The following is a 23,123-nucleotide window of genomic DNA, read 5'->3' on the forward strand; positions in this document are numbered from 1 at the left end:
TAAGGTAGTGGACGCTAGTGCGGGGCATTTTTGGACAAGTCATGTGTGGAGCAGCACCCGTTACATTATTTAAGAGGAAGCAGGACCAATTAAAGAAGTGAATGTTAATTGTGATCTTTCATAAAACTCTACTATTAACTACCATCAGTGTATATTTTACAATGTGGTTTTTTTAACTCTATCCTAAATCACCCATAAATTTTTACAAAACCAAAAATTATGGTTAGTTTGCTGATATTGTAAATACTTTTGTCAGAAAACTGGAATCTTTTTCCAATTTATACCTTAAACGTCAGCCTTCTTTTTTGAGAATCCGTTCACAGACTCATCGGGCAAAATCCGAGGCAATCATTTTCACTTCAATCTAACAACAAATGACATTTTTTTTTTTTACTTAGTCTATCTGAATAAGGTATAAAGTCTATAACTTTTATAATGAGTAACAGTCTATCTTAACAGTGTTCTTAATTGCACAAGTGTCAAACCCAGCTAGTTTCTTCGAATTCTTCCGCACCTAGGTATATCATGAGTATACAGATATTCTTCGTTGTATTGAAAAAACTCCCTGATGAAGTGTGCGTTAGTCACACAAAACGCTTAGGAGATAATAAAACAGTTTTTAGCATGTTAGCAAAGCAAAACGAAACGAAAAATTCACCAGTTGAAGAAATCAGCCTATGGACTGATCGAAGTATAATTCGTAAATACGTACCTGAGTACTCCTAGAATCGTCTGCGTGGTTGTTTACGCCAGCTCGGCATACTTGTCAGGCACGCGTAGGAGAAATGTTTTTGTTAAATTTTTCTACTCAGTGATACAATAGGATCGAATTAAACTGGTAGAGTAAACGTTGGTGACCCATTTCACTGAAAACTCTTCTTGAAGAGAGCTCTCCTAGCTCCTGCACGAGCCAGACTGGCGGGAGACAAATTTTCACGGGGGTAGAAGAACCACTCCACTTTTTGCAGATAAACTCCGTCGTATAAGAAGATCACGAATGCAGTGCGATAGATGCTGGCCTCTTATTGCGCGCAACAATATTTTTTGTGCCCAATCACAGACAAGCATTCGAAGAAGTCGTGAAACTGGTTTGTTAAGAATACTATCCCAGGGGGTCCATCACCCGTTCTTGAAAACTTTTGCCGCCGTTTTTCCAGACCCAACTAACAGCACCTGGGTCTCCGAGTATGGTATTTCTGCAGATCTAAAACTACTCTGGATAGCCTAAAAAGTGCTTTGAATGTGTATCAGTGCAGGAGGAAATCGTCGTTGGGTGCCCCTGAAGACAGTGATTTCTTAGGTGAAGTTTTCTTATTTGAACTTTTTATACTTCTGCGTAAGCCCGGGCTCACTCAGTTTATATGCGTCTGGTCGCTAAAATTAAATATAGTGTTTTTGCCTAAAAAAAAGTATGTTAAACAATTGGCATTTCTGAAAATTGAAAGTACCGTCTTAAAAACTTTTAAAAAGTTAAGAATTAAAGAAATGAAGGTAGAAAGTTCAAAATTCGAGAAACACTCCTGATAAGCTCTTTTAAAAGTTAAAATCAGTAGAAATGATTTTTGTTAGTTCGCAGAGCTGACGGGCAAGAGGAACTGCCTTCGCGTTATCTATTTGCGTGGTAATTTAACTAGCCTGTGTAACAGGCGCCTTATGAACCAAGCGAGGCGAACGAGGCATTTTTGGCGAAGCGCGAAACGAGTGCGAAGCGCAAAATGCCGCGTTCACCTGATTAAAAAATGTGACATAAAAAGGTGAGCAACGACGAACATCGAATGGATCATTTTTATTATTTAAAATCAGACTTTGTTCAAAGGCTTGGAGAGATAAAACAAACGAAATCTATGGCGGCCGTTTGTTTGAAAATTATGTGCCGACGTGATATCAAATGTATACGTATACAGTCTTCTCCCGTTATTGCGGACACCCTCTGGGGGAAGATTTAGTGTCCGTAATAGCGAGAGTCCGTAATAGCGGGGTACCAGAGAAAAAATTTGTTTTCTCTTTAAACTTATGAAATAACGTGTAAAAGTCCCAGAAGCATTGTAATTTCGACAATTCTTTACTTCTTTTAACTATGGACCATAAAAGATTAAAGATAATAAGATTGTAAGTAGATCTAAATATGCTGTTTTATCACTTCCAAGCTCGTGCAATGACAAGGGATACATAAGAAAAGGAAACCAAACGGAAACTCCTCCAGTAACATGAATGGCTAAAATGTTAACTTGCTGTCAAATATGATGATTTTTTTTTTTATTGTTCTTGGCAGCTCTTTTATCGCAGAAATGCTGCACAGTATACTCATAAGAGAAACCTGTCTAACTACTTTTACAGTGGAGTGTTAAAATAACGCAAAATGTTTGAAAGCTCTAATGTCAATGTCAATGTCTAAAATGCTGTACAGCAATCATTGTTTACTCTTTTACAAAGAAGCGGTCAATAGTACTTTGTGTCATTTTTTCCTTTATTCTTTATGTTATGTGAGTCAAGATTTTTGACAAAGTACTCAAGTGTCCGCTATAGCGAGAGAAAAAACAAGTGAAATGTCGCGCTCGGGGGGCAGGGAAGTGTCCGCATTTCCGTAATAGCGAGAGTCCGTAATAGCAGAGGTTTATTTCAGTCATTTTTTTATGCTTTTCGCCCGGGGGCTGGCTCTTGTCCGCATTAGCGGGGTGTCCGTAATAGCGAGGTGTCCGGAGAGTCGACTGTATGTGGAGCCGTCATGTGCGAATATTGACTGTCACGTCATCGAGTCACTATGTCACGATTTGTTCATTGGACATTGTTTGACTGCCGTTTAGCTTTTTCTACTGTTTCAGCGTTCTGTAAATTTTTATGTCGTCCCCGTAGGGCAAAAGAATGGGTTCCAAGGCGCCTCAATGAAAACAACAATCTTTAACGCCAGAAGAACAAAGCCCTTATGAGGAAGATGTTAAGGAGATTGAAACATGTGGTCCATCTGCGATCCAAACATTTCCGGCCCCATCGATAACAATTTTGGAACCTCGCAACACCTCGGCGCAAATGGAGAGCCTTCCAACGTGCGATAGCCGCTTCCAAGAGAAGATAAATGCACTACAGATGCAGTCACTACACCTCACACGAGCCACACCGGTGCCTACCGACCAAACATGCTCTTATAACTCGCTTGATCAATCACTCGTGTCGTGCACGGCACTCTTAACCGATGAACTACAACAAAGAGAAGATACGGGTAAGTCGATTGTCGAAATTAGGTTTAATTTCTGCTTTCGCCCATTTCCTGCATTTACCATACGTAGAGCTATACACCTCTGTTAACCTCCCCCTAGTTCAAGGTAATGCCAGTTTTATCTATTGCCCAATGAATACTTCACATAACGTGTTCGCAATTAATTGAAATTAAAAGAAATAAAAAATGAATGAGAATTCCGGTAATAATCTCTCCCCAGGGCTTTTCCCTCAGTACATGTGAAATCCCTGGGGAAGAATTTTGCTTGCGGTAACTACGATTATCGTTACTTCTTATTTGGCCTCAAAATGACGTTTATCGTAATTTTGAGGTCCCTGACCCACACCGCAACCCATACCCTAGCCCTAGCCCTAACCCTAACCCTACAAGATGATATCAATCTTCTCTCTAAAGGTAAGGGTTTCTCTAAGGGTAAGTATCTCGAAAGCAAATTCATTCTTTTTATCTTAGCTGCCAAAAAATATTACTTTGTCCCATGCGTGGACCTTCTGCTGGAAAAATACCGAGTCGAATTTAACATGGGGGTTTATATTGACTGGTGCATACTCAAACGTCCTGTTACCAGCCGGCTGTCATTAAGAGTTGGGGGCCGGGGATTTTCCCCCGACTATTGTGAACGTGGCCCCGGCTACTTTCATAGGAAAATAGAAGAAAAATGGAACCAAAAGAAATCCCTAGCTGTTTGATTCCCCACTAGTTGTTGTATTTACCCGGCAACTTGAAATCTTAGTGACATCCCTGTCCTGTTACCTCGATTTTCGCTGTTCTTTTGAAACTAGAGGTCGAAAATTGCTTCCATACTTCTGAGGTGGAAATTCATCGCTTAAAGCATTGCTTAACCGCTAATGCGGCCGCAAAACAACCGGGATAAAGTTTGTCTTGTCGCGGGCCGGTTTGTTGTTTGTGAACTGCGGACGCTTCCCAAACTGATAGAAATATAGCGAAATAGTTCTTACCTCCTTCTCAGCGATCTAAATTTTTTTAATCTCACTTTGCGAGGAAAAATTTGTAACCTTCCTCTCAGCGAGGAATGACTGATCCTGGGGAGACAGAATCCATTGTTTCTCTTAAACTGTACAGTTCCCTATTTTCCCGTAATTTCGTCAAGATCGAGCGCTTACTCACCCCATGTGACGGAGTCTCCATTCTGGAATCCGGAACCTTTTTGCTTATGGAATCTGGAATCCGGGAAAAAATTTGCTTGTGGAATCCGGAATCCTGGGGTTTGGAATCCAGAATACAGCTCCACGAATCCGCAATCCCACAATATTCCATTAACGATTGGAATCCAGAATTTAAAAGTTCCACGGACAAAGACTGGAATCCGGAATCCACCGCGTGGAATACAGAATCCTTTTCTCTCTTGGGGCGAGCTTACTTTCAAATTTACCCAGGGAGTGGGCATTGGGGTATAAAGTGTCGTCGAGGGAGGCGTCCCTACTCGACGCTATTCTCTCCGACGTTCACCCCTCGATATGAATAAAAGTCGTTTGGCCGCACGTTATAGTAGGCGCTCCTATGTTGAGATTAACATTGAAAGTCGAGGCAAGCAAAATTAGTACGTTTCCAATGCAAAGAACCAGTCATAAATTATTTGTTTTGTAGCCCATATATGGTAAGAAAATTTTACGTCAAGGGTTTCATGTGCGCGGTCACCACTGATGCGCTCGGATAAATTGCACCCTTAAGTCATAGATGTTGATACGCCGGCTCGGAAACCTTCGGATGGATCAAACAGTTTGTCGTTAGATGTCATCTTACCTCGAAGTAACCGAGAACCATACGGCTCAGACGGCTTTATTTTTGAAGAACAAACACTGGTTCAGTGCAGCAAACAAACACTGAAATTTGATTATTCGTTCCAGTGGTTGAACAAAACTGAATTTGCATCACATAATCTGTGATGCGAAAGCAGAATTCAATAATTATGTTCCAAGCACTTAGGAATGTGATCGGTGAGGCATCAAGATAAAAGAGAGAGAGATTAATATTACATTTGCGTTTTGATGATGAGTTGTTCCTGAGCTCCTTAGGCAATTTTCCCTTCCTACCGTTTTAGCATTGTTTCACGGTCAAACGCACACACTCACACAAACAAGGAAGGTGTGAAAACTCGCGGAAAGGCCGAGAGGAGACAGAGATCTCAGTTCGCTTCACTCGATTTCTGGATTTCAGATTAACGTTTGATTCGGGGCGTTCATTTAATATCAAATATGATCTGATTCGTCCAACGTATTAATTATTAATCTCTGGAATTGTAGCTAGCCCGAATTTACGTTCAACAAGCGTTCTTTTCTCTCTAGCGTTTTGCCATTTAACTATATCATAATGGTGGGCAGAAAGAGAGAAAGTATTGTCGAAAACACCGAAAATAAATTAAGTATTAAATAAGTCTTATTACATAGACACGAATGCAGTAAAGCTTATCGCTACTGTCTGCTTTGCCTTGTTAGTTTGAGAACCAGCAGTCATAAATAGACCAGCACAGCAGTTGCTCACTCAAATTGGCGTCAAAAAAAGGCGCGGCAAAGACGCGCGCATGATTTCCAGTTTCATTTATTTCTGTGCGCCATTTTACATTCCGCATAATTATGTCATTCCGCAAGCTATGCCACTTGCCATTCCGCAAACTCGTTCCTCCTTTTACCCTCACCGGTAAGTAAGTACTTTTTAAAATTATTTTTGAAGTGAACAGAGCTATAGAAGAACCACTTTGTTTGAAGAAGAATCTACCCTTATTTGCGGCCGACTATACTACGTTGGGTTAGGAAAGTCCACATAGTTGAATGGAGATTTGGATTCAAGTTATTCCCTGACAGTTCGGTCGTTTCCATTATTTGGCAAATTAATAGGTCACTGAGTTAGGTACATTCGCGACCAAGGGCTCAGATAGAGTACTGAGGATACATCACCTTTAGGGTTTCAGCTCAGTTCTCAGTTTCTTGCTTATCACCTGTAAAACGGTTATAGCTGAAGACCATTTTTATCGATGTAAGGTTACAGTTGACTGCATATAAGAACCCGGGAGCTTTGCCTTCTGATGGCCATCCCGGCATGTTTCAACTAAGATCTTTAAGGAGTTTTCTCCGTGGTACATGTACACGGCTGGCGAACAAAGATACATTTTTAATAATTTCTTGCATAGAACTATAACTGCCGACAAGAGAGAATGTGTAGTAATTTCTTGCATAGAATTATAACTGCCGACAAGAGAGAATACCTCATTCTCTCTTGCTGCCGAGCAGTTGTTAGGCATCTTACCCCGGAGGGGGGGGTACTCCTGGGAATTCTTGGTGGGGTGTGTGCCGCCCGGTTCCTCAAATCCTGACCCGATTTCAGACCAAAAAATGTAATTTTCCACACCCGTTTTCCGACTAGACCTCTAAAATCCTTACCCGTTTTGAGACCTGGGGCCCGTTTCTCGAAAGTCCCGATAATTAACGGGCCCGGTAAGCTGTCTCCGTTTACATTGAAGATCGAGGTTGCAATAGTTTTGCGTTTAACATGATAAAACTATGAGTTAATGAAACAAAATGGAGTAGTTTGCTTGCCATGACCTGCGCTCTTATTCTTTATATTTCGGTTTGAATATTTGATTTCGGGCCCGAAAAGTTACCGGGACTTTCGAGAAACGGGCCCCAGGCCTTTATACAGAAATTATGTTATCATTACTTACCCGTTAGAGCGCAAAAAGAAATTATTCAAATCCATTTCGAATTAGCATATTTCTCTTTTTTTTCTTACTAATTTGGAATTGAAACGATAAATACGTTCATACACTCCGTAGTTCCCTCGAAAACCATACCCGATTCCAGACCAAAATGGGCAAAGTGTATACCGGTTTCAGACCAAAACGGCGCAAAAACCCTACCAGATGGGGTGGCACATACCTATATGGCTTATATAAGGGAGTACCCCCCTCCCGGTATCTTACCCGTGGTTTGAGGGCCCTTCAACAGCAGTCGTGTTGGTATTTCTTCATTTACTCAAATTAAAAAATGCAAATTCGAGAAGAATGCATCAACTCCCTCGAAACGAGCTCGGACCGCATTTGAAATGAAAACGTTTCACTGAGGCAAACTAAAAAAAATAAAGTACTCTAAAGAGCCATAACCTCAAGATTAATACCACATGCTACGTTAAGGCCGATTTACATTGCACAATTTTGGGGTTGCTTCATGCATAATATGTACCAACAAAGTGAATTATACCGTAAAACCAAACCTAGGAAAATTGCAAATCAGTTCTCGGTCTGATTCGTCTGTGTCTCTACCGCAAATTGTCGGAGAGGAAACGCTCAGTAAAGCCGAAAAGCTTTGATATTGATACTAAGACCGAGGAGACTTTAATGGCAGACTTGACCAACCAGCCTGGCGTTACAAAATAAATAGAGGTGCTTTCCGAGTCTTCGAGCAAAACAGGATGGCAGAAGCGCAGTTTAAAGTAATTTTATTGCCACCTGCTTAAGAAATTCACCAGTGTCCGGAATGTGGCAGGGCCTTCCGTGCTTATATTGGATTTATCAGTCACACCATAGAGGACACACCACACTAAATCCCTCTCCTCATAACGTTTTTGTTCACGACGGACGAAGAACAACAAAATGATTCGAGCCATGGGCTTTCTCATTAGACAGAGCCAGTAAGCCGTGTAACTCGGTCTTCATATCGGTATTTTTCATAACTTTCGTTAGCGTTCACCCACGGGACACAATGTAAACGGTGTTAATTCCATGCTTAGCTTTTCCTACTGGCCTCTTTTATGATTGGTTTTCTCTGTCCGATCCGCATTCTAGCGTTTATTTTATTGAAGTTATAGATATAACCCAGTTGTCGAATCCTCAAAAGTACACTTTGTTTACCCTCCCTCCCTCCCCCCCCCTCAAAAAAAAAATTGCTTAAAGTTATAGATATAACCCAATTGTCGAATCCTCAAAAGTACACTTTGTTTACCCTCCCTCCCTCCCCCCCCCCCCTTCAAAAAAAAAATTGCATAAGCTGTTGTTTTATTTTATGCTCCTGGAAGACTTAAGTTTTGCAAAATGTACTGTCCTAGTTCAAGTTCTAGGTCATTACTGCTTCCTTTGCGGACATCTACAAGCGCTCCTGTAGATTCATTCTCTGTCGTCTTGAATAAATTTAAACCAACACAACCGCGGTTTCTTCCATTGGCATTTTTTTCACTTGTTTGCCCCCTGAGAAACCACGTGATATCGCTTTTATCCCATCAGTCCTCAAGCGTGTGCAAAGATGGCAGGTATCCTGAATAAGGTCTATTATCCGTGTTATAATGGTAGCGTTCTCGTTGTAATTAAAGTGAAACCCCGCTTTATGGACACCCGCTTAATACGGACACCTCATTATTACGGACAGTTTGCTTTGTCCCTGGGGAAAGAAAGCCCTTTTCTTTAAATTTAACCCGCTTAATACCGACACTTTTTATACCCCCTTCAGTGTCCATGTTAACGGGTTTGACTGTATCATGATTTTTAGTGTCAGCTTTATTTCCAGCTCACGAAAATCATCCCGAAATATGCCGATAGCACTCTCTTCGAGGTAGTTCAAACCTCACGAATATCAGTCGAAAAGCAGCTATTGGATCGAGGTTTAGACTCCCTTTAATGATTTTTGTGGAAACGTCTACGTGTTGATAACTACGGCCGGTAGTAGTTAGGCCTGCTTCAAGCGTCATGCTACTGCCTTGTCGAACTAGATTGACTGTGTGAAGTTCCACTAAAGCACGGCCTTAGTTTAAAGTTTGAAACCAAATCGTGCTAAATTGACGTGTAGCACCATAAGTTTCGTCTGGTACACGGCAGTAGCACGATCTAGTTTCAAACGTGGTGTTACTTCCGTGCTGAATTTGATTTATATCTTATATATGCGTGAGAATTATCATAAAAACATTTTTAGAGCCGTTTAAACCGTTTTTTTTTTCTATTTTTTTTATTTTCGACAACCGCTACTTTATTCAACTGAAATTAATTCAACATCTGAAACCAAGTCATGCTAGAGTCGTGTTAGTAAGAGTAGTCGTGCTACAGTACGTTGAGCTAGATTACCGCTGCAGGAGTACCACGTTTGAAACGGGTCTAAAATAGGTAATTTTAGGCCATTTTCATGTTTTTTTTTTCTCTCGTTTTTAGATTTATGGACCCGAGGAATGGCAAAAACAAACTATCAAAGGATCACCAGTACTACCCAGGCGGAAAATGTCAGCTTTTTGTCCACACTTTTTTTCCGATGGATGAACGATGTTCTAAAGTCTGGAAATGAACGGGCTATCGATGAAAATGATTTTTTATCTCTTAACGAAGAATGCACCGCATGCTTTTTGACAGAGCAGCTTCAGTCGAAATGGACAGATGAAACAGCTAACAGCAAAAGACATGATAAACAACCAAAACTTTGGAAAAGTGTGTTGAAGATGCTCACCACCTGGGAAGCAACGATCCTCTTTGTAACTGCCACAGTGCTTCTATTTTGTCGCGTTCTCCAACCACTGTTACTTGGATATCTCGTCAAATCTCTGATGACGGCCGAGCTACCGCATCATTTTCTTCTGTATGGCTGTGCTTTAGCACTCGGGATCAATGAATTAATCGGTTCTCTCAGTTGGCACCAATTTGACTACCGCTGTGAGGTCTTCGGTATCAGAATTAGTAGCGCCATTAAAGGAATAGTGTATATAAAGGTAACGAAGAAAACAAAAAACAAGTGACAAGTAGGGACGTTAAGGAATTTTTACAGCACTAAGCCCTGTGCAAACGGACGCGTTATTGTTGGCCAGCAACTTACAACATTGTTAGATGTTACATGTTGCGTCTGTTTGCACACCCTCTTGCATGATGTTGCGTTCGTTTTCACGTAACTTTAGCTCACAATCACCCCCCTCCCTAATTGTTAGGCTCTTCTACTTCCTTCACTATTACTCCACTCTTCCTATTTTCCATCATTTTTTTTCGGGCTCATCCTGACAGATTCTTTTACTTGAGAGTCACTTTTTTTTTCAGGGAGTTCGAATGAGCAGATCACCGAACGCCTTCAAATGTTAAATTTTAGCGCTAAGATTCAGTATTGTTCTTTACATCACTCTGTCAAACACAAACGTGTCGTCGTCGACAATTGATATGAACCACCTTCTCTAAGGGTTGGGGATTGTTGTAATCAAGCCCTACTCCTTGGTTTTGTTTTATTTCGGTTTTTTGTTTGTTTGTTTGTTTGATTTTTAAATTTAAGGTCTAATAACTAATCAACACTCAATGATTTGGTTAATCCTTGACCCTTGACCATGTAACTTTCTTTTTATTGCTTCTGTAAAATATTTACTAGGAATACATGAATTTTTTTTTGCAGACCCTTCTCCTCAGCAAGGATTCATTGCTGAGGATTTCAACTGGCCACGTGATAGATCTCGTATCGAACGATGTTCAGCGGTTGGAAGGCGAAACCTTCATGTTATTGTTCCATGCAGCTCACTTCTTTTTAGAGTTTTTAATAGTAACATTTTTCGCCGTCTATTTCATCGGATGGCAGGTTATAGTGGGATTTATCTTACTGAGTATTCTTCTGCCGTGCTTTAGTGCACTGTCCCATGGTGGAGCTGTACTGCGCCTGCGTACAGCAGCGGTTTCTGACCGCCGCATCTCGTTGATCAACCAGGTTGTGTCTGGAATCCGCGCCATCAAAACAAACGCATGGGAAGATGAATATAGAAAAAAGATAAAGAACGTGAGGAGGTAAGGAAAATTTCAACAAGGGCTACCACTGAGCTATTTCTTACGATAAATATGCACATCGTTAACCTGGTAACCTTTTTTTTTCTGTCCTATGACAAATCCATGGGATTTTGTTTTTCCCCCATTTAAGATAATCCGGATTCAGAAATTCGAGAATTTTAATTTTTGTTTTGGAATCCGGAATTTTTGTTTTGGAATCCGGAATTCAAGCTCCACTGACAACTGAAGGAATCCTGAGTCTAGTACTTAGAATTTGGAATCGACATTGATCTAATCTCCTTACCTAGACTTTCTAAAAGTTCTTATGGTTGGTTATGCCATTTTAAAGGACTTTTCACACCTGTTTGTATACTACTACATGAGAAATTTCTGCAATCTGATTGGCTTAGAGCAGTGGTATTTCAGCTTAATTTGAAATACCTACATGTGAAAATTACAAACCTTCTGCGGGTAGTAGTATAAACAAATAATAGCATGATTTGTACGTGATATTTGGCATAAATACCACTCGTGATATTTCAAAATTGTCTCAAATTTCACTCGCCTAACGGCTCGTGAAATTACATATAACAATTTCGAAATATCACCCGTGGTATTTATGCCAAATATCACTACAAATCATGCTATTACCTATAGGCGCGAAATTCACCGGTCGAAAATTCTATCAGTGACGTCATGATAAATTGACCAATAGGACAGTTAGTGATATCTCACGCCGCTCCCGACACAGCATATGTCAATCATTTTTTTTCCCGCGTGAATTTATAATTATATTAGTATAGGTAATAGCATGATTTGTAGTGATATTTGGCATAAATACCACGAGTGATATTTCGAAATTATTATACGTAATTTCACGAGCCGTTAGGCGAGTGAAATTTGAGACAATTTTGAAATATCACGAGTGGTATTTATGCCAAATATCACGCACAAATCATGCTATTATTTGTTTATACTACTACCCACAAAGGTTTTGTAATTTTCACATGTAGGTATTTCAAATTAAGCTGAAATACCACTGCTCTAAGCCAATCAAATTGCAGAAATTTCCCATGTAGTAGTATAAACATTCAAATCCATTCAGGCGAAACAAGTCGACCTCGTCACTTCGCTCACTTTCTGTAAGAACTTATGAGAGGTCGACTTGTAGCAAGTACTACCCCTAACCTTACATAAGGCGAATTTTTGTTTCTGCAATGAAGCCAACCGCTGCGGTTTAACCAGCCCTAAGTGATATCGGTATTGGTGAAATGCTGGCTTTTCATCCTTTGATCCTGAACGCTGTTCTGTCGCTCTTTGTAATAATCGTCGTACTTTGTAATACCTGTCGCACATTGTAATAACATTTGTCACACATTGAAATAAAAATCTGTTTATTACTTCTCCTCCGACCACCCATTTCAGGTTTACAAAGTGCGACAAGAGAGGGTCACAAGTGTTATTACAAAGTGCGATGACGTGTTATGTGCGACAGGTATTACAAAGTGCGACAGAACAGGCCCCTTTTTAAATCCTCACTTATCATCATTATTGTGTCAGTATCAATAATAATAGAAACCGAGGTCTAAAACAACTATCACGATTAATTTCGAAACAGGAAACAGGAAATAATATATTGATAAGAAAAATAAGTATCTGACATCTCATATCTGTTTTCTTTAAAGTGATGAAATCCGTTGGATCCGTAAGAAAAGTGGCATTCTATCTTACATTGCTGCTGTGGAATATATTTCAACACCAATGGCGTCCCTGGTGACTGTCATCACTCTTGTACTAACTGGTCAGCCTCTGACACCAGTTAACGTCTTCATGTTACTCTCCTTTATCAATCTCCTAAGAATGAGCGTCAGTATGGGTCTATCCTCTTTTTTCCTCCTTTCATACGATGCCTACGTCTCACTCAGTAGAATACAAGACTTCCTCCATTTGAATAATCTATCACCAGTGAACGCCACCGCAAATCAGCGAGAAGGAACTGAAAAAGTTATTTTTCCTTCCATCGTAGCAGAACTAACAGAACCAACTATCTTACGAGTCAGAAACTTAACGCTACGCCGACAGCTTGATCAGAAGGATGAGTCAGTTTTGCAGGGTATCAGTTTCATCGCTAGAAAAGGAAGTTTAATAGCTATAACCGGACCAGTGGGCAGTGGCAAATCTACTCTACTGTCAGCAATTGCTGGCGAGGTACCAGACAAAAGCGGAGCCATAACCTTCAAAGGAGCTGTTGTTTATGTGCCACAGATTGCCTGGATATTCTCCGGAACTATTAGAGAAAACATTTTGTTTGGCGAACAGTACGAGAAATCCAAGTACGACAGAGTCATTGAAGCTTGTGCTTTGACCCAAGACATTCAGGGTTTCCCTGATTGTGACCAGACAATTGTTGGAGAGCATGGTGCGGTTCTAAGTGGAGGCCAGCGGGCAAGAGTAAACTTGGCACGCGCAGTCTACGCCGAAGCAGACCTTTACTTGTTGGATGATCCCTTAACTGCTGTGGACTTTAAAGTTGGTCATCACATCTTTAGGGAATGCATCAAAGGCTTACTGGGAGAGAAAACCCGGTTGATAACTTCCCATCAAGAAAGGATCATGCACGAAGCCGATGACGTTATTGTATTATCTAAAGGCCAGATATTGGGAAAGGGGAGTTTCACTGAGCTGAAAGAAAATGGTATTCTGAATACAAGTGTCGACTCGCTGTATGAGCAAGTGAAAGAATCTGATGACGGAATTGGAAAGGAATTCGAAAGTGAACAGGAGAATCAAATTGCTGACTTGAAAGGTACAACTGCACCGCATAACGTCGAGGGCCTGCAGCTATCGGAAGAAGATCGAGCTATCGGGGTGGTGTCACCTAAACTTTACTGGAACTACTTCAGAAGCGGAGTACCTTTGCTGGTTATCATCGCAGGAATTTGCTTTTGTTTTATCACTCAAGGTAACGTGCAGATTTGAGACCTTAAACTAATTGACACACTCAGGTGACACACTATCTCCAACGCGGCTTGTAAGAACATAAAACTGCCTGAGTTATTCAAATGGGTAAAATATCCTTAAATTTTGTTCAAAAAAGTGTGAAATAAGATAAGAGGTTTATCACTCTATCAGATGACTTTGAATAGCGAATAGATATCTATCGCTATTTGCTGGATGTGCTTCAAAAATGATTATAGGCGGAATACCTTGAATTTGCTTTCATGCACTCTTTTTCAGTTCCTCAGTAAATGTACTACTCATAGAACAAGCAGAAAGAAGTCGCTAGGAACGCAGTGAGATTAAAATCCCTATCCACTCTATTGGCGAATTGCCAGTGACAGTGATTTACCGACCACTGCTTATTCCTAATGCACCCTTTTATGTGATTAAGGTCATTTTGTTAAGAGGTTTATTATGTTATTCTTCTCCTGTCTTCTGTTCAGCAATCTTGGTTTCCTGCGATCTTTGGCTGTCGTTTTTGACGACAAAGCTTGTGGAGGATCAACGAAATGCGAAAAACCTTATCATCTTTGGTTCTCTTGTTGGGGCATCTTTCATACTTCTCCTCGTTCGAGCGTTCAGCTTCTATTTGGTATCGTTAAGATGTTCAGAGCGACTCCATGATAAAATGGTTATGGCTATTGTACAAGCGCCGGTCTTTTTCTTCGATTCAAATCCAGTAGGACGAATCATGAATAGGTTCTCTAAAGATGTAGGCTGCATGGATGAACTACTACCAGAAACATTTTTGAAATCCATCCAGCTGATTTTGTTGATGTTGACGTCTGTTCTTCTACCAACTGTCGTAAATCCTTGGACTCTGCTTATTATTGTACCAATAACTGTGTTGGCCGGACTTATTTCAAGATATTACTTAAGGACATCCAGGGAGCTACAAAGGCTGGAGTCTATTTGTCGTAGTCCTGTTTATTCTCACTTTTCAGAGACGTTGAATGGACTGGGGACCATTCGGACAAGGAAAAGGCAGAAAGATTTCGTGGATAAGTTTTGCAGGTAACCACTACTAGAACTAAAAATACGTAAATCGCAGGACCTCGAGGAGCACATCGGGGGAACGGCAAGAAGTAGGGAGCAAGGGAAATAGGGCAAGAGGGAAGATAATTTGTTAAATGGAAAAAAAACTATCGCTATCTAAAGAAACAAAACAAAACAAAACTACAATAACTAAAAATACTAAACGAAAAGAAACAAAGAAGAGAGAAAGAAAAAGAGGTTCTTCTGTCCGCAATAGAACTCGGGATGTCCTACGCGCCGGGCCACGATACGTGCATCGTTGCCACTGCGCAAAAATTAACACAACAAGTGGCCCAAACTTACGTTATGAGGGAAGGTTGCAAAGTAATCACATACCATAGGTGACGCGACACCGGCGCGTCCAGCGCAAAGGTCAACTAGTTTAAATTTTGTGCGTATAGGGATTCCGTTCACACGGATCTACCTAATCCCTACGACAATTTAGACGCCTAGCCGTTCAAAGTTCCCCGTGAACAGAGCAAAAATTAATCTGGTTCCGTATGAACGCCCGGGGGAGGGGGTGGGGGGGGGGGGGTACTTGGGTTAAATTTTGCTGGGTATGTGCTGCTGGCCTCTGGGAGCCCCTACCCCATTATATAGTCTGTTCTGTGGCCTATCCTAGACCCCATGCATCTTAGTTACTTTTGGGCAAATCTGTAATTTTCGCGATCCCAACTCAGTCACTTTGTATTTATGTATCTACCTTATTGAAAATAGGTCATCCTAAAGTGACCCCTATGCGGAGAATTTGCCAATGTCCACTTAAAGAAACTCGTTCACAACAATGTATTTTCAAAGACCTCAACATTTTAACACTTTAATGTGCCAGTGTTAATTACGAAATGCCAATTTTGTTTGTTTTTTAGTTATCAAGATGTTCATACCCAGTCGTTTATCATGGTAGTTGCCAGTCACCGTTGGCTTGGTGTTCGCTTAGATTCTCTCTCCGCTTTGTTGACTGGTGTAGTGGCTCTTGCTGCGCTTTTTGTGTCTCAAGATGCTGGTAAATATAATCTTATTTAAGTAAAGCGGAAAATTGGTGATTTGATTTCTTACACTTGATAAAGTTAATAGAGAGGACCACGAGTATTTTCCATGTGTACACGGTGCCAGTTAATGCGCCACACCTAAATAAAAATATAATAATTTTAATTACAATAATATTCATATTTATTGCTTGATATTGCGCAAATCAACATATTAAAACATGATCATATGCACATTACAATATATAATATTATCACTAACAAAGCTGACTAAAAATGTGTACATATTATTGAATGTATCCAATAATTTCATGAATGATATTAAATAAATAAATGAATCGTTCTTACATCGAAAAGAGAATGAATATTTTTGACAGACGTCACACCCGAAATCACTGGGGACCCCTGGGAGTTGAAGTTGAAGCTAGAGTAGTTTAGGCTTAACAAGAAAACATAAATATAAGATTAAGCCAAGGCTAAAGGTGAAGATTTTGTAAATTTATAATGTACTTCAAGGAATAAACTTGGAATTCAGCCGGCGATCGGTTGAAAACCAGTAACTTTTCAGCCGATAACTTAAAAAAACACGCAGCCTCGACGATTAGACGGCCTGTTCCCTTGATACAGTCCTTTGGACGATTGGTCAGCGGATACCCTCTCTTGACAGCTGTCATTTGACCACAACATGGATGCGCAATATCAAGTTGCAGGCTTCCTGGCGCCCTTTGTTGCGGACGGGCGGTCGGAAAAACGTACGGTCAAGTGACTACCAAAAATTTCTCGGATATTTAGAAACCAAATTCGGCTATGAAGCGCGCAAATTAGCCTTGCTTTTGCGTTTTTGTGTCAATCCAAAGTGAATGTGAATGCCTTCTCGTTTTCCGTAATTTTGGTAAATTTCGCTTTAGCAATTTTTTATTAAGGATTACGCACATCTCTGAGTCTTTTATTTGTATGAAATGGATGGACGCGCTTACGCGATTAAGTAAAGTTTTTAAAGTATTCTAATGTATTTACAATTCATGATTTGAGTTCGGCACGGCTGTACTGATGACGTTTAAAACTAAGTCGTGTTGCAGTCGTGCTGAAATCGAATGTAATTCGATCAACTGAGTTCTTCACGGCAGTAGCACGACGTTTGAAACAGACCTTAGGTTTGCTGCATAAATAGGGTCAGCTTGTGGGCTATAACGTCACATTTAGTGATAATACGTTTATCAATTTCCGTTTCAGTTTTCGCTGGTCTTGCACTTGTTTACGTAGTGCAGTCTGTAACTCTAACGCAATACACTGTCCGGAAGTCATCCAAGGTCGAAAATTTAATGACGTCAGTGGAGCGAGTTATGACCTACACCGAGGTTGAATCTGAGCCTGGATACCAAGTGAAACAGAATGCCCCGGAAATGTGGCCTGACGAAGGAAATATCGCATTCAAAGATGTATACCTGACGTACTATCCGGGGGGTCCCCAAAGTCTAAAGAAAATCACAGTTAACATAAATGGAGGAGCCAAGATTGGCATTGTGGGACGCACGGGCGCAGGGAAATCTTCTTTCGTGGCTGCACTATTACGCATGCCTGAAGCTGAAGGAGAGATATTGATTGATAATGTTAGTATAAGAAGTGTCAACCTTCAAGAATCTCGGCGAGCAATAAACGTTCTTGGGCAAAATCCTGCTCTCTTTAGCGGATCGATAAGAAGAAATCTTGATCTGATGGGACAATTTCAAGACGCAGAACTTTGGCGAGCCCTGGAACAGGTGCAAGTAAAAAATCTTGTAGAGAAATTGGAAGGTCAGTTGGATCATGAATTGCTGGAGCACGGTGCAAATTTAAGTGTTGGAGAACGGCAACTTATTTGCTTGGCTCGCGTTCTGTTGCATCAAAAGAAAATCGTCATCTTGGATGAGCCAACTGCCCACGTTGATCCAGACACAGAACAAACAATCTGGAAAACAGTGCGTGAGAAGCTGAGGGATTCCACGATTATAACTATAGCACATCGTTTAGAAACAGTAAGTGACTGTGACAAGATTTTAGTTTTGAAAAATGGAGAAGTTGATGGGTTTGATAGATTTGATATCATTATGAAAGCGAAGAAGGCACTTGGTCCAAGTGAATAGAGTAGTCCTCCATACAAGTAGCTGCAGTTAAATCAATGACGCCAACTACCGCCATGTATAGTTCACCCTTATGTAGTCTCTAGAACCCATCTATTCTAATTCCTTAAGCGGGTAAAAGTTTCCGTGTAAATGGCTGCCGTCTGAATATGGTATTAACCATGTATACTGCTTTTCCTGGATCACAGGGATTGAAATCATTTTCCTTGAAAGCGCACAAGACACAGTTTAACCTAAGGAAATATGTATATGCAATAAACAAGCAATATTCTTACGCATTATTTTTTGATAAACCAAATGATACTTTGATTTCTTAAATGGAAAACAAAGAAAGTTTTAGTAAGAACAGCTTTTTTTTCCTCAAGCTTTTTGCTAAGCTTCTTTGATACAGTGTTTTTGATATGTGTTTTATTTTTCTCTCCGAACTCCAGTCTACTCCAGTCATGCACTGTAGACTTTAGACTTCAAATCGCTTTTTAGGGCCTGTTTAAATGGAGGTGGGGGACCCCATTGAGGGGGATTTACCCTCTCAGCTGGGGTCAAATTTTGTCATGTTCACGTCTCAAGGTGGGGTAAGCCGGGTAGCTGCGGTCGGATTCGTGTTAGATCAAATTTGTTGATTGAACAACGAACTGCCTTTGCCGGAGGCTTTGCACCATTACTAATAAGTGACATTATTATACATTGTACTCACTATCTCTCTTCTCATTGGTTAAGAGCCTATAGCTAATTTTGGAAATCCGTGCAATCTACAGATTAGTCAGTTACCTGCTAGCAGATAACTAACTAATCTCAGAAAAACTCTCTGACTAATTTCAGAAACCTAATGAAGCTACCTAATCTCTGAACATTTTAAGGAATTTTTTCGAAAGCTTCCCAGCTCAAAGGATGGAACAAGGGGGAGCAACTGCGTTTGGGGCTCGACTTTTTGTCCAACAGTGTTTTCAATACTTTCCCAAGTGTCGCCCCAAGTAAGAGAATCCGGATTCCTGAATCCGGGAAATCTTTGCTTGTAAAATCCAGAATCTGGTAAATTTTTCCTTCCGGAATCTGGTCTTCGGAATCCGGAATACAGCTGAAGGAATCCGAAATCCCACTAACGATTAGAATCTGGAATTTAATTCAGCGTAGAATCCAGAATCCAATACTGTTATGCATTCCCTTAAATATCCAATTAAGCCGCATCGCTGGAAATGTTAATTTTTTTCCCCGAAAGGGCCTCCACTACCACTATTCCTTCTGCGAGTTGATCCTCTTCAACTGGCAAATGCTTAATCTTTTCCTTGGCTTCAGCAGCAAAACGAGTGGCGTTCCCCTGTGTTGGGAAAAGCCAAAGTCCGTCGGCTCTTGCTATGAGCAACTGTAACATTCTCGCCATTCTTCAACACGGATATCACGTAGCCCCTTCCCGATTATGAGAGCACTTTTTTGGCCTTATTTGGTTAAAGAAGCATTTTTTTCTCACTTTTTCTGTAAAAAGAATTGCAAGCATTATTAAGCATTTTGCATAACTTTTCCCTAGATTTCGGCACTCAAAAGATTTTAAATGCTAAATTTTAGAATTCAAAAGCATTATCATGATTTGATTTTGTGTTTGAGTGAAAGATTTCTGTAACTGACTGGGAACTGCGGAACTGAGTGCAACTGCACGCACCCGAACTGACTCGAAAGAAGTCTGGACCTGGCTGGTCAGCGGTTAACGTTCACCTCACGCTCTTGCTCTAACAAGATGGCGTTGGCCAGTGCCACGCCATCTTCTCGAAACTTGCAGCTCATAGAAGGAAATTCTGACGGACAACGTAGACAAGTCCCTTCAACGATAGCTCCAGATCGATTTTAAGATCAACCAGTGAAAAGTACAAGCGGAGAGAAAACAGCGATACAACGGAAGTCCATGAGCGAGCGTCGTGTCACAGCACAACAGGCGCAAAGGACCTCGAACATTTATTAACCGTTTATGATTGGACAAGTTTTGGCTGTATCAGAAGTTTTATAAACAAACAATTAAGCACTTTTCACTTTGGTGATAAGCACACATGATGCCTGAGTTTGTACGTTTTGCATTCTCTTCCAGTTTTTGTGTTGTACGTCATTTCCGCCTCTCCCTTTTAAACAATTTTTATTGCGACATTTTCCACCTATATAATATTGTGATTGTTACAGAAGTTCAGTAACATCTGTAAACCTGAAGAAGGCTGGTATGGCTAGCCGAAATATTGTTATAAAAAACAATACACGTGGTTCTTTATATTTTGGCTGATTAGATCTCTTTTTTAGAGATCCAACGTTTACAACTAGCAGGATCTTCGTCCACGGTTTTTGCAGTTAATTTAATCCTTTATTATTTTGAGAATCTAGCATAATTTGAGCATTTTTTCTGGCGTCAAACGATAATTGTTACGAGCATAAAATGCCAGTTTTACTAGCATAAACGGGAAAGTCCTAATGTTATGTGCGATGATAGAGTCGTCCACTTCCTCTAAACTGACATCACTGTGTGGTGAACACGGCACCACCATAATCTTCTTCAAATTCATTTAAAAAGGTGCTCATTTTTCAACCTACAATGTTCCCATGGTTCTCGGGTAGGATGCTCATTTTTTCGTTCATTTTGCTTCGCAAAAGTAGCTGTTTTCACGACTAATGTTATCTCTATATTTGCATTCAGTTTGATTCAGCGATTCGTAACTTGACCCAACGACCGGAAGTTAAAGTTCCAAAAAAATTGAGTAATGTTGTGCATGGCCCCTGGCAATCACACCACCAGGAAAACTTAATTGTAAGATGACCTCAAATCCGGGAAATACCCTGGCAGCCAAAAATAGCGTAAGCGCTCCGTGTTGTATCCTTAACATGACGTAACCTTCTCGTAAGGTCCGAGATTTGGGAGGAAAAACCCCCGTGCTTAACTTTACGTAATTCTAATATATTCAATAGCTATTCAGTGAATTTTTGTGCTCCCTTCATTGGCTGCTCGCGATCCGTGCTCCGCAGCCAATGCGAAAAATCTGTTCGCCGTGGCCGGACCCACAGCCACACGCCGGTGCTGTCGTTTCAATTGCAGTGTAGTATAGAGGGTGATAAAGTCCTGTTACAGCTGGCTAAGCCCCAATATCAGTATTTATGTACGGTGGCTCGTAGGGACAAGACACTTCCCCGAGAAAACAAAACACGTCCCAGAATCCAAAGACACTTTCCAGAATCCAAAACACGTCCCAGAATCTAAAAATATTTCCCAGAATCCAGAAACACATCCAAGAATCCAAAACACTTTTGGATTCTGGGACGTGTTTTGGATTCTGGGAAGTATTCTGTCCCTATGAGCCACGGTATTTATGCCGCCTTTGCTACCCGAAAATTCGAGTGTGGCTACTACTCGATTTAAAAGCTGAAATATAGGAATTTGTGAGATATGAATAAATATTATTATTCTATTACTATCAATTTATATTATCGATCCTTTGACTTCCTGGGCTTGAAAGGAAAAAATGCCTGGCTACGCCCCTGGAAGGGGAAATTACCCAGTTTTTCGACTGAAGTGGTAAAATGATCAAAAGAAAACACATGCAGAGGTCAGTCATGTCAGGTATTTCAAGTTCCCGCATGTTCAAGAGTTTCAGATCGACTGCCCTTGCGTCAGTCTGTCACTGTGTCTTTGAATTGCGTTCTAGTCTCTTGCGTTTTAGTCTCTTGGTTCTAGTCAAGCTGTAAACAGTAAGATACAGAGCGCAGACCATATAAGATCTTTATGAAAAAATCAATATGTCTACACTAATAACTGCCGTATTTAAAACTACTATCGGTTTGCTGGTGAATAAAGGAAGAGACAAACTGGCAGAAAAGTTGAATAAAGGCGATGTTACCGATCAGAAATTTCGAGGACTGATCGTCCGTGAAATGGACGAAATGCAGAAGAAGTTGGACGGGGTAGCAAGAAAGGATTTGTTAGCAGGTATCAGCCTTTTTCGGGAAGGAATCGAGTTGTTGTATGAAGTCTTTGAAAGTGCTAAGTCCAGTAGCGAGCATCGCGTGATAACAGCAACAGCAACAGTTGGGCGGTTCGATATTGCGACAGAAATGAGGAAAATGGAGCTTAAAGTCTTGGATGAATCCTCCACGAGGAAGCTTAGCAAAGCCAAGAGGAGATTTGAAGAAGCTCGTCTAGAAGCAGTAAAAGCTTTTAGTAATGAAGCTTTGGAGTTGCCTGATCGTCTGTTAGCTATGCAGTATCGACTGATGGCGACAGTGCTTGAGTCAGTTGACAATCCTACCGACGCGTTAGGAGCTTGTAGAGTGTGCCTTGAAGAGTTACACCGAGTGCCAGCTGTTAAGGAATCTTTCAAAGTTGAGTTGGAGGACGGATTGCGATTGAGAGCTCGCTTTAATAAAGACGAACGAAGGCAAATTATTTTCTCTGTCTGTCACTTGAATCGTGTTGTCTGTAATGTCATGCAAACGCTCCGTGACGGAAAAATGTGGACGTTGCCTTCGGTCGATACAGGGAAAGAGACAGTGGATCCGCTCCGCGACGGAAGACTTGTTAACGCATTGACGAAACAAAGCATGGAACATTGTTGTTTACTATGGTCATTTGGTCATGGGGGTGAAAACAAGCTGAAGGATCCGATGGGAATTGCTACAAACACCCAGGGCCAGTTTCTTGTAGCAGACTATGGGGATAAAACCTTGAAGGTGTTTGACCCCAACGGAAAGTTTGATTTTAGGTTCAATCCTCAAACTGACGACGCCGATACATATTTACAGGTTTGGGATGTCGCCATTGCGCACGTGGATGAAAATATCTATCTCCTGGTGAAACTGAAGAAGAGGTCGTTGCCATGGTATGAGCAGCTAGGGGAAGTGCGACAGGAAGTGCAGGTATTTAACAAGACAGCCGACTTACAGCACAAGTTTCCTGTGAGGACAGCAAAGAGTTGCATGGGTGGCACCAGACTAACAGTGAGCAGCAGCAAAATGCTGCTGTTGACAAATAACGTTGTTGATGTTTACAAGCTCAGTGGTGAGTTTGT

General features: G+C 40.8%; 1 protein-coding gene across 1 annotated transcript; it reads left to right on the forward strand.

Moving 5' to 3' along the window:
- Positions 1-9,397: 9,397 nt before the first annotated feature.
- Positions 9,398-18,296, forward strand: LOC140951080 (ATP-binding cassette sub-family C member 4-like). Its single transcript, XM_073400302.1, has 6 exons — positions 9,398-9,928; positions 10,591-10,973; positions 12,638-13,914; positions 14,396-14,966; positions 15,854-15,990; positions 17,207-18,296. Exons 1-6 carry the CDS (start codon positions 9,398-9,400, stop codon positions 18,094-18,096), a joined length of 3,789 nt encoding a protein of 1,262 aa, XP_073256403.1. The 3' UTR covers positions 18,097-18,296.
- Positions 18,297-23,123: the final 4,827 nt, after the last annotated feature.

This window comes from Porites lutea, chromosome 10 (assembly GCF_958299795.1).
Source record: "Porites lutea chromosome 10, jaPorLute2.1, whole genome shotgun sequence".
NCBI lineage: Eukaryota > Metazoa > Cnidaria > Anthozoa > Scleractinia > Poritidae > Porites > Porites lutea.